General features: G+C 47.2%; 2 protein-coding genes across 2 annotated transcripts; one reads left to right on the forward strand and one right to left on the reverse strand.

Annotated features, from left to right (window-relative positions):
• Positions 1-584: 584 nt before the first annotated feature.
• On the reverse strand, positions 585-5,596 carry YBT1_0 (ATP-dependent bile acid permease; the record flags this gene model as incomplete). The annotated part of the gene is made up of 7 exons (XM_031147171.1): positions 585-1,959; positions 2,012-2,450; positions 2,544-2,969; positions 3,026-3,861; positions 3,908-4,028; positions 4,073-5,231; positions 5,282-5,596. 7 exons carry the CDS (start codon positions 5,594-5,596, stop codon positions 585-587), a joined length of 4,671 nt encoding a protein of 1,556 aa, XP_031007569.1.
• A 1,969-nt stretch (positions 5,597-7,565) lies between these two features.
• On the forward strand, positions 7,566-9,938 carry LHYA1_G002195 (putative WD repeat-containing protein; the record flags this gene model as incomplete). Its single annotated transcript, XM_031147172.1, has 5 exons — positions 7,566-7,685; positions 7,736-7,838; positions 7,887-8,123; positions 8,170-9,295; positions 9,344-9,938. The coding sequence occupies 5 exons, from the start codon at positions 7,566-7,568 to the stop codon at positions 9,936-9,938; spliced, it is 2,181 nt and encodes a 726-aa protein (XP_031007599.1).
• Between the last annotated feature and the right edge of the window lie 2,379 nt (positions 9,939-12,317).

Genomic DNA, 12,317 nt, shown 5'->3' on the forward strand with positions numbered 1-12,317 from the left:
ATAAAATCAAAGAATATAATCAATCAATCACTTGAAATCAAATAAGAATAACTTGCATAACATGAACAGGTGACCTTTCCGGTGCAAGAAAACAATATGCAGCTTCCTATACAAAACGCCCCTGGATTCCACCACCCGGCCCCCGGCCCCCCTCCTTTAACTAACTGCAAGTCAAGTAAGTCATCCATGCCCCTCGCATTCTCTTTTCGCTATAGAGTGAAATCACAGTATACGTATACATATACCAGAAATATAAGTATAGACAGACTTGGTTTTATACCTACCTATCTTTCCATCTCTCCATCTATCTGCCAAGTAAAAGAACGTAGAAAGAAGAAACGTTCACTATGTGAAAGCAACGCCGGTTTATTTGTTTTTCAAGAACAGAAAAGGATGGTGAAATTAAGCAATGCACAGCACAGCATAGTAAATAAAGCACAGCGCTGCGCTTTCTATGTACCGCACGCAACGTATCGTAATATGCCAACGCCAACTCCGTCGTCCAAGGCATATAGCATATAGCATATAGCATAACATAACGTATATCATGACCGATTTTTCTTTTCTTTTCTGCCCTTCGCACTTCACTCGGCACCGGCCTCCAGAATAATCTTCTCCAATTTCTCCCTCTCTCCACTCTCCCCCACCATGCCCCTAAACACGCCCTCCTCATTCCCCCACAACGATGCCGGACTGCCAAACTCCTTGACGCGGCCCTCGCCCAACACGAGGATCTTGTCGAAATCGACAATTGTGCTCAGGCGGTGCGCGATGACGATCAGTGTGCTGTCGCCGAATTCTTCGCGGATGCTGCGCTGGATCAGCGCGTCTGTCTCCATGTCCACGGCGCTTGTCGCTTCGTCGAGGACCATGATTTTCGGGCGCGAGACGATGGCGCGGGCTAGGCAGAGGAGTTGGCGTTGGCCTTGCGAGAGGTTGAGCCCGCCTTCTGTGATGGGCGTGTTGAGATTCGCAAAGAGGTTTTTGTTCTTGCGGTTCGTGGTCGTGGGTGTGAGGGGGGTGGGGGTGTTGGTGCCGGAAGATATGTGTAGGGCTTCGGCTTCGGTGATGAGGTGCACGCGTACGAGGGCGTCGCACAGCTCGATGTCGGAGTGTTGGTCGAAGGCGTCGAGGTTCGAACGGATAGTGCCCGAGAACAGAACGGGGTCTTGCGGGATGATGGCGAGGCGGGAGCGCAGCGCGTGGAGGTTTATCTTGGAGATGTCGAGGCCGTCGATGTGGATACTTCCCTGTTGTGCTTCGAGGAAGCGGAACAGTGCTAAGGTGAGAGATGATTTCCCTGCGCCGGTCCGGCCAACGACGCCGATACGCTCGTTGCGTTCGACGCGGAAGGTAAGGCCTTTAAGTACAGGCGGTAGGTCGTCCGCATAGCTTACAACCAGATCGTTGACTTCGAGACGTCCTTCGGATGGCCAGTGCGCTGGCGGGTCAACACCGCTTTGAGACTCGGTTTCTAGGTTCGAGTACTCGATAATGCGCTCTGCGGCATTCATATCCAGCTCTAGATTAGCATAATGCCTGATAGTCCACACCACAGTACTAGTATACTCCAGCGCAAAACTGAGTGCAAAGCCCGCCAAAGAGGCATCGATATCACTCATACAAAGGATAAAGATGGCCACAAAAGTAGCGAAAACTCCGCCTACAAGAGACATGCGGAATCCCATCCAGCGGTTAAAGGCCCACAAGTGCCAGAAGGATGTCGAGTGGTCGTCGATCTTGGAAAACATGCGTGTTATGTAGGTGTCAGTCTTGTCAAAAGCGCGAATTGTGCCAACACCTGTTAGGGCACTACCAAATTGCTCGAATACGGGAGACTTGGCGTTGGACTCGAGACGTTTTACTTCGCGGGCGCCGGGGAGGTAGCGGAGGGCTATATGTACGCAGATTGCTAGTAAAGCGATGGAGATGAGTATAATGTAGGGAGAAACGAATACTCTGTTTTGAGGTTAGTGAGGAGGCCGAAAATAGAATGGGAGTGTAAAGTCACCCTGCTATTATGACACCGATGAGACGAAAGATATTGTTTGCTCCAAAACCAATGTCAGATGATAGTCGAGCATCGACGACGTTGAAATCTGCTGTAAAGCGGTTTAGGATTCTGCCTAGAGGAACAGTATCCATCCATCTCAAAGGGGTTCGTAGGATGGTAAAGGAGAGCTTGTCGAAGAGCTTGCGAGAGGCGCGGATAGATCCAGTGAAGATAAACCAGTATCTAAAGGTACCGATGAGAGCTGAGACGATGGAGAACGCGACGTAGATACCGAGGTAATAGTTCAGGTTGTCATGTGGAGGAAGCTCAGTGGATGCGGTTGAGTTTGAGAATGAGGGCGCGAGCGAGTGGACTTGAAAGTAATATGTGAAAGCGTGGGTTGCGGTTGTGTGACGTTCGTCGTTGCCAGTCCAGAGACGGAGCCACCATGATCGACCTATATGTGTCAGCAGACTTAAATTAAGGGAATGTGATATCGAATGAGAGTTGCACCAGACTTAGAAAGCAAACAGGAGCGAATTCAACTTACCAGTTGTAAGTGCTTGCACAATAGCATATGCAAGAACAGCCACCGACCAGAATGGTATCCCACCACTCGCCTTCATATATGCCAAATAAACCGCCGTCTTAACTCTCCCCTCTTCCCTCGCCTCTTCCTCGACAAACTTCCTCGGCGTCTTCGAATCCACCTTTTTCAGCGGCTCATTTTCATCAGAAGACTCTTCCGCAGAGTTGACAGCGGTAGACTCGATAGATTCCTCGTCTTCTTGGATTTGCTGTGCACTTTCTTCGTGGCTAATGATTTCCTGGAGGGTACCTTCGTTTTCCAATTCTTGAACGAGACCCGCGTGCTCGACTGTGCCGTCGCCGAGTTCAACGATGTATTTTGTCTTGGATTTACAGAGGGCGACATGGTGCGTGACTAGAATTCGGGTTCTGCCCACGCCTAGCTCACCTACAAACAGTCAAGAGTTAGCATTGTCTTCAGACTACCAGAAAAGATGGACATACCAGTGAGGCCTTTTTCAAAAATGAACCGTCCGACATGCGCATCCACAGCACTAAAGATGTCATCCAACACCAATATCCCCGCCCTCGAATACAGCGCCCTAGCAAACGTAACTCTCCACCTCTGGCCTCCACTCAAATTAATGCCGTTCGCGCCAATCTCAGTGTTCTCCCCATCAGCAAGCATATCAAGATCTTTCTTCAGCGCACAGACCTCAAGCACCTTCTTGTACCGATATCCATCAAAGGGTAAACCGAACAGAATGTTGTCTTTGATGGAGGCGTTTTCGATCCAGGGGATTTGCGCCACGAATGCAATGGCCGAGGGGATTATCCAGTTATCCGGGGTCGCAAGGTGATCATGGCGGGAGAGTGTGTGGGGTAGGGATGGGACATTAATCTTGCCTTCTAGGACATCGACTTCGCCTAGTATGGAAGCCAGTAGTAAACTCTTGCCCGTCCCCGTCTTCCCACTCACAACACTGAGCTCCTTTTCTGGAAACGCAATATTAACGTTCCGCAAAACATATCGCTCATCGCCATCCTCTTTATCTTCATCAGAAGCCCAGGCGATAGCAGCGTTCTCGAAAGAAATGTTGGGGGCGTCATTGGTATTCTTGGTGATTTCAGGCGCTGAGAGGTACTTTTCGATACGGGCGCTAGATACCCAAGCGTCGATGAGGTTGGTCGTTAACTCGGGGATCACGCCCAGTGTGACTTCGAGGTTGTTGAAGACGCCAATAGCTGTGAAGGCTACAGAGGGGGTGAGTTCTCTATATAGGAACGCGTAAACGGCCAGGGATGTTGCTGCGAGGGCTACAGGACCGGTGATCCAACAGCTATTCAAGTTTAGGGAAGAATCTAGATATGGAAGGGTTGACTTACAACAGCAAAAACGTATCGGATAGATATACTTGCCACTGCTCGTCCAGTTCTTTGTTTCGAACTTTCCCAATCTTCTCGTGCCAATTGGACTCCAAGGCTGAGAATTTGATTTGTCGAATACCTGGAATCATTAGCGTGTAGCAACTTTTCAAATGTCTTACATACCTTGTAGAGCTTCCGTAACGACTGCCATTTTTTGATCTCTGACTTTCATAAGTCTATCTTGAGCAGCTGAATATCGTCTGCTAAAATAAATATTGATGGGAATTGTCACAGACATTGCTGCAAACCCAGCAAGCAATGATTGCCACCCAATAATCAAGAGTAAGAAGGCTAGTGAGGTTAACAACTTGAACAGACTGCCAGGGAAATAATTATTGAAGGAGCAGAAGTCAGAAATGCGTTTCGTGTCAACACCGATGAGATTCACAGTCGACTGCTTCCCCTTTGGATCGCCCTCTTCCTCGTCGACTTCGGGTTTGTCAGCCACAGGATCCTCCATTGCGTTGGAGATATCAAGACCCTCATCAGATGCTTTTCGGCTTGATTTCGAAGCGCCCTTTACATCTTTTCTTCGCATTGCTTTTTGAAATATAAGGGCAGATAGTTGGGCTCGGACTGGGATAGCAATCTCAGACCATGATATCCAAAACAACCAAGCCTCCACCCACGTAGATCCAATCGTCGTCACGCATAGTGTAAAAACCCAAATCCAAGCCTCGGAATGAACAGCCTCCCCAGGAACTCGTCGCTCGAGAATGCGTAGAATTTGGAAGGTTACGAATTGTGGTGCAAATAGTCCCAGTGCTTGAACAAGTGTGAGAAACCATTGAATGAGAAATGATCCCTTGTGGGCGAGAAATACCTCTACCCAAAGCTTTCTTGTATGCTTCTGACTCATCCATGATTCGCTGAGGTCCTTTGATCGTGTGAAATGGTCCATTTTGTGCAGGTCATCCTGGTTGAGGCGCTTTTCCTTTCTCGCCATGGAGAGCAGGCCACCCACCCAGGAGAAGCTGTAACGAGAGAGGGCTGATACGGTATACATGCCATCAAGAGGTACACCTCCGTAGAAGACATCTGGACGGCGGGGAATGCTAACGCCGGCAAAACCAGTACAGATAACGATGAACAGCTGTGCGGTCCGGAGCGTGGTTATCTCTGCTGGTCCTTCGAAGCCAGAAGCCTGTGTGATGAGTTGGTCTTGGAAGAGGAGAACAGCGAGGAGTAGGATGCATGAAATGGTTGTATGGATTCCGAGAGTATAGGCCTTGACGGTGTCCCGTATCGTGAGTACGCCGGTGGTCTGAACAAGAATCAAGAACTGCAGAATGTTAGTACATGAGTACTTGTGAATGAGTCACGTGGACATACCCATTGAGCTGCATTGAGCCAATCCTCCACGACTGCAGGCGAACGACGACCCAGAGTAGCAAGCACAGCCAAGGCAATTGAAGTGAGAAAACCAAGAGCAACGAAGGCTACGAGGATAATCTTGGGAATCTTGGCCGAGTACTTGGCCATGGATTCTGGGGTAGCAGCGCCATCCTCGTCTTTGTAGGTTTTGGCGTTGGGTTTGGGGGCGCGTAAGTGGGATATAATGGCGAATATCGAAGGCGAGGTGAGCAGGAATATGAGAGCGGTGCCCACGACTCCAGACACAAAGGATTTCGAAGGGTGATCGAACATCGTGCTTTGATTGTAGTTGTCCCAGACAGTGTTGAATCTGTTGACTTGAGTATTAAATCATTCTTACTCGGAGACTCGATGGGCCAGGTAGAAGTCACCGTGAAGAAGTTGATTAAATAAATAGATAAATAAATAAATGTAGGGAAGAGGAAGATGCCATCAAAGCTTGTCCAGACGCGGTTATTACCCAGGTGTGAATAACTCTTCTTCTTCTTCTGCGTCCTGGTTGCCTGGTTGATGTGGAAGAAGTGGATATGAGTCAACCGGTAAGAAGAGACGCGGAAGAATATATGAAAATTGGCTGGGGGCCCGGGGGGGGGCGGCAGGGAGATGTTGGAATTGGTGGGGGGCGCGACAACGGCAACGGCTTGAGAGTTGCGATAGAGGAGGGAGGGGCAGTCTAAGCGAAAAAAGGTAGGTGATGAACAGGTGATGAACGACGTACAGCACAATAAGAGATTCTATCCAAGAGAATACCGTCCTGTATGCATGGAAAGGCGGAATAGAAGAGTGGGGAACCAACCGAGAATTAATCTGGTTTGACCTGGCATCTAGTGAAAATGCAGATGTGGGGAGACTCATTATATACATACACATACACATATACATATACATATACTCGAGGTTCGAGGTTCAAAGTACTCGTAGGATGATGATGAATCACTTAACTTGACCAGGGTTGAGCGGTCACACGCCAATGTCCATGCCGATATCGAAGTTGTAGCTATAACAATGCGAGCTTTCTGCTCAAACCAGCTGCACTCTACATGCTGTATTGCAGTCGGCGGAAGGCGAATGGTTCTGAAAATACGAGTGAACTGGAGCGGTGAGAGGAGATGAGTAAGGAAAGGGAAGATAATCGGGTGCACGATAGAGAACTTCACTCACTTCCTTCCCCTTAGCTTGAGAGGGGCGTCTGACAGATCCACAATATCGGTGGGCTTTGCGGCTGCAGAGTCAAGCGTGAACGGCGCTTTGGAATGTCTTCCGTTTGGATGGAAATAGATCTCTAGTACTGTAGTAGAAGAAGAAAGGCGCGAGCTTGCGAGTGAGGTGATGTGCACGTGATGAGATTTCGATTTCGCTTGATACAAGTAGTACAGTACATACCTATGATAGGATAGGTACATATCAGGTCAGGGCCAGGGGTTGTTGTTTGAAAAGAGGGAGGAGGCTTTCCACTGCTTTCCACCTATGATATAGAGTAAGTTTGAGGGAGTATGAAGCCCTAATATACCGACCTAGGTAGTTATCCGTTCTTTACCTGTGTTCCAGAGCGTGGTGGTAACACCTTCATGGACGACATTCATCTGCACAAGAGATTTCACAATACAAATAGGATACGGTAATTTAAATGCAATATATATATATATATCATTCTGCGACTTCATAAAAGTATAGTAAGATCCGAAAGAACCCACCTTTAGTATATGTTATCATAACGTTGTGGCTATGAAACCAAACTCTCCCCTCACTGAATCAAGGGTTTCCTTCACCCCTTAGCTTACTATACAGTAGCTCCGACGCGTGAATCCCATTCGCTGAGACACGCCGCCTGCAACTCCTCCTCCTCCTCCTTGATGTACGAGTACGACCATATTAACATCTACCACCACCACCACAATTCATTCAAACATCCCCCCTCTTCCTTACGCGACTCTAAATCTTCACTTGAATTCTTCACCAAATTCTACACAGAAAGTTGTCGATATTTGGATTCATCAACCCGCACGCAGCCAAACTACCTCCAAGCTCCGGGCGACACCATCTAATCCCTGCCCGCATCCTCCCAAACCTTCGACCTCCTCGAAACCATAATCTTTCTTCTCCGCCCCCCAACCCTCCACCGAATTTGCCGGAATAGCATAGCAAAGTATCACCCTTTGTCTCCCCCTCTAAGCTATACCGGTGCAGCTGCCGCCGGATTCAACCACGACGGCAGCTTCGAAGCTCCCTTACTGCAGCAATCATGAAAGCCTCCCCGATAATCGTCAACTGGCATGCTGAGAATGCCCCAATATACTCTGCCGACTACCAGCCTCACGGAAAGGGGCGATTGGCAACAGGTGGTGGGGATAACAATGTCCGAGTAGGTGCCAGATATTCAAATTGGCGGATTATTGCTGACAAGAGGCACAGTTATGGAGAATAGACGCCGAGGGAGAGGATCGAAAGGTCGAATATCTGTGTACGATGGTCCGGCATACCCAGGCTGTAAATGTGGTCCGGTGGAATCCTCGAGGTAAATTCCTACTCCCTCGACTATTGGACCCTGGCTAACCATCCATAGGGGATGTATTAGCATCTGCTGGTGATGATGGGAATGTTATCACCTGGGTCCTCGATTCGCAGAACGGCAAGCCCACATTGGGAGAGGATGGACTGGAAGATAAAGAGGCCTGGCGGACGAGACATATGTGCCGATCGACGGGTGCTGAGATATACGACTTGGCCTGGTCTCCTGATGGTGTCTACTTTATAACTGGGAGCATGGACAATGTTGCCAGGATCTACAATGCTCAAACAGGTAGAATATTTGACAAAATATCAATATTATCAGCTAACTCTCCCAGGTCAACTCATACGCCAGATTGCTGAACATCAACACTACGTTCAAGGTGTAACATGGGATCCTCTCAACGAGTACATCGCAACCCAATCATCCGATCGATCCGTACATATCTACACACTGAGGACAAAAGATGGAAGTTATGTTCTTGATAACAGGGATGAGATACCAAAGAAGATTGGAAACAACATGAAGATGGATTTACCAGGTCGAAGAATATCGTCGAATAGCCCTGCACCTCCTGATACGGGATTCCGTTCCCAGCTACCAATCGAGCCCCCTGCTAGTATTGGATCGCCAGTTCCATCATGTCCAGGAACTCCGACATCTTTGGCATTGCCTATGAACCCGCCCAGTACGATCAGCCATAGTAGGAGATCATCTTTTGGGGCGGCTTCGCCAGCTATGTCAATGCGCCGATCCGCCTCCCCAGCACCTTCCATGCCATTGCCAGCTGTAATGCCAATGGAAGCATCCCCGAGAGTTGGGCTTGGAGTTAAAAATGCGAATATCTACGCCAACGACACGCTCAAGTCGTTCTTCCGCAGATTGACCTTTACACCTGACGGAAGCCTTCTCTTCACTCCAGCTGGACAGTACCAAAACCAGTTCAAGGGACTAGATGATACGACGAAGCCGACGAGTGACGTGATAAACACGGTCTACATCTACACCAGAGGTGGGATCAATAAGCCCCCAGTGGCACATCTTCCCGGGCATAAGAAACCTTCGGTTGTGGTGAAATGCTCTCCAATATTTTACAACATTCGAAAGGGACCAGTAACAACAAAAAACATCACAATTGACACCTCATCGGCGGATGATACCCTGATGGCTCTCCCAGAACCTGCAGTTGCTCCAAAATCACCCTCACATTCTGTCATGGAACCACCTCCACTTATTCTACAAACAAGTGATCCCTCAGGACCAACCTCTTCACCAAAACCGAAGTCATTAGAGGTGGAAACAAATGCATCGACTCAAGGGCCTCCAATGGCATTCAGCTTGCCGTATCGAATGATATATGCAGCTGCAACCGAAGATGCCGTCCTTCTATACGATACTCAACAACAAACACCGCTCTGCATCGTTAGCAATCTGCACTGTGCGACCTTTACAGACTTGACTTGGTAAGTCCATCTATCCACCTTTTCACGTGCCCAATTAACAGTTATCAGGTCCACCGACGGTCAAACCCTCCTAATGACCTCCTCCGACGGCTTTTGCTCAACCCTAACCTTCTCCCCTTCCGAATTGGGCGAGGTATACAAAGGCGAAGTCCCCACGGCCAAACACCCAATCATATCCACAACTTCATCCCAAACCACCCCCATGGCAACACCAACGGCCATCGCGCCCCCCTCCCCCTTCCCATCATCCCACCACCGCACATCCTCCAATCTATCCGTTGCTCCTTCTCCACCACCGACCTCATCAGGCAACATTACAGGCACTATCCGTCCCTCATCTCCAACCCGCTCCAATTCAACGTCGTCGATAGCAACACAATCATCATACGCTACCCCTGGCACGATTATCAGTAATCCTACATTAGTAGGCGGCACGTTAGCGGGCATCGCGGCAGGTAATAGCTTCATGGCTGCGACTCCACCACAGACGCCGCGTAGTACGACGAGCAGTGTGAGTGGGGTTAAGAGGGATGCGGGGGCTAGTGAGAGTGATGTGGATGTGGAGGATGGTGGGGTGAAGAAGAAGAGGAGAATTGCGCCTACGCTTGTTGAGAATACAAATCCACCGTCAGGAGGGCCGTAATGAAATTGGGGGTTAAGGCTGGGAAAGCGGTGTGGGATTTCATTTGTAAGGAACAAAAACGGTGTTTGGGAGTGCGAATGAGGAACGATTGGTTTGATTTGTTTGGTGTGGCAATTTTAGCGGGTGTTTTGGAGATAGGATAAGGTGCAGTAGGGCTGGCCAATCAATAAATGTATAGGTGGGGTTTTCTGTAGGTTTAGGGAATAGGAAGGAATTTAAATAGAAATAGGGAACAAACGACCCTTTATTCATATGTCTGACGTTCCCCACTAAATGCAGATTACTCGTAATGAATGCGTAAGTTGGCAGACGGGCATTATCGTGCTTGAAGCTTTCGCAACTGGCCGGTTTGGTGGCGTGGTATAAAACATCTGCTGCGGTCGAGGGGTTGTAGAGGAATCATACATAGAATTAGCCGGTTTTTCCAGCGTCAGCACGGACGAGGGCTCTTCTTGGTGTTTGAGGGTTGGTGAGGAATGGTTTAGTCTCACATGTAGAGGGAGGGTTCTAGAAAGGCGATATGTTGAATATACATATGCATATCCTGTATATATTTAAAGGTCATTTTCGTCGGGTAAAATGACTGCATGGATTAATGAATGAATGCATGAATGAATGAATGGATTTGGAATGACGGTAAAGGTGTTCTTGACAGTCATTTGAGTGTTGGGGTAAGTAGAGTGGAATTGCGGCATAAATATAAAACTCAATATATGTTCTTGAAATCCATCTCCATATCCGTCCAACAGATGCCTCCTATGCCAGCCGTCCTTAAGCCATTCTGAATTGAGAAGGGTGGGAGGGTGCGGGGTTTTATATTCGTGTAGTTGCAGGGTAGGGAATGGAGGTGGGATGAGGTGGAAGTGGATATTCATTTGCTAATAACTTTAAAGAGGCTAATTAATATGTATTATATAAGAGCGGAATAGAAGATATTAGGGCTAAAAATACTAATAGCAGGGGAAGCTATGCCCTGCAATACTAAAGTCACGTTACTTCAATCACCCCCTCCGATGTGAAACTAAAAATGAATCAATAAGTTATGACCTCCTTATCCTGTTTACTTCCTGAAGTCGGTCTCAAAGCGGACAAAGGAAACGTATGATAATAAAAGAAGTATTCCAATTGTTTCCTTTCTTTAGATTATCCCGCTTATTTCAAGTCTTACCATTACTTTGTTCTCTCGGATCGCTGCTTCAAGACAGAACAATAGCATTTATCAACTTCTTTCATTCTAAAATTTCCTTGCAGTACCTCCAGTACTGCCATACGTGTTTCAAATCAACTTTAAACCATCTAAAAACAACCCTGACAGTTTACCTATAAATCCCTCTTCCTCTTCCTCCCATATCACACTTTTCCATACCCAACCAACCGCACACACACATACACACACCACTACTACAACTTCCACTGCATAAAACAACCACCACAAAACTTAAACCTAACTACCACCACATCAATAATGTGTTACGAACTCCGAACCACCTACACCTGCGGCTGCCAACGCTACACCATCACCGAATGCAGTCACCAAGTCGCAGCACGGTGCACCCCTCCCGCTTGCCCGAACTATCGCATTCAGTTTCTCAACCGAGGTGATAATTGCCTTAAGTGTACTATGAGGGAGGCGACTGGGAACCGTTATTAAGAGGTGATTAGGTAAGTTCTGTAGGGGCGTTGGCGTTTAAGAGTTGGCGTTGGAGTTTAAAAGTTCTGGTGTTTTAGGTTTTATTTTTGGATTTTGATTTTTAGAAAAGATTAATAAATAACAAGGGGATTCTTTTGAAATATCGGTTTGTTTTGATAATGTGATGAACTTCAAAGTGATTAATAAGAAAGAAGGTTTAGGGTAAAGATTCTCTGAATTCTAGTATCTTTAGAGTGAATTAGTTTATAAACAGTCGATAAATATCCTCACCTGTCACCAAGTCAGATCTTGGCAGAAATAATTTACCATAGCTTGACGTAAGATTTATATTAGAGGTTTAATACTATTAGACCCAGCGATATATGAATAACCAACAAGTAAACTAGACCTGTGAAAGTTTTATTACGTATATGGAAAGGACGACCTTGATGCTTAAGAAAGGAGAAATTACTACTGTCAAAGTTCTATTTGCTATCAAATAACCTCCTAGTCACTTCTGTAAACCTCAATCTAATATACCAGACTATCTATTAGATCCACTCAGACATTATTGCATATGTTAACTCAAACAGTAATAGAATCAAGTACGTGTAAGACTTAGGCCATTTTCTAGTTGTGTAGATGTCTGAAAGGTTATTATCTTAAATCCTATTCTTTTAGTCGTAACTGCCTGCTGTCATTCATTGACTTACATTTGCTGTCAAAACCGATCCTCGTTCACTAGCAAG

This window comes from Lachnellula hyalina (genome assembly GCF_007821495.1).
Source record: "Lachnellula hyalina strain CBS 185.66 chromosome Unknown contig00026, whole genome shotgun sequence".
Lineage (NCBI taxonomy): Eukaryota > Fungi > Ascomycota > Leotiomycetes > Helotiales > Lachnaceae > Lachnellula > Lachnellula hyalina.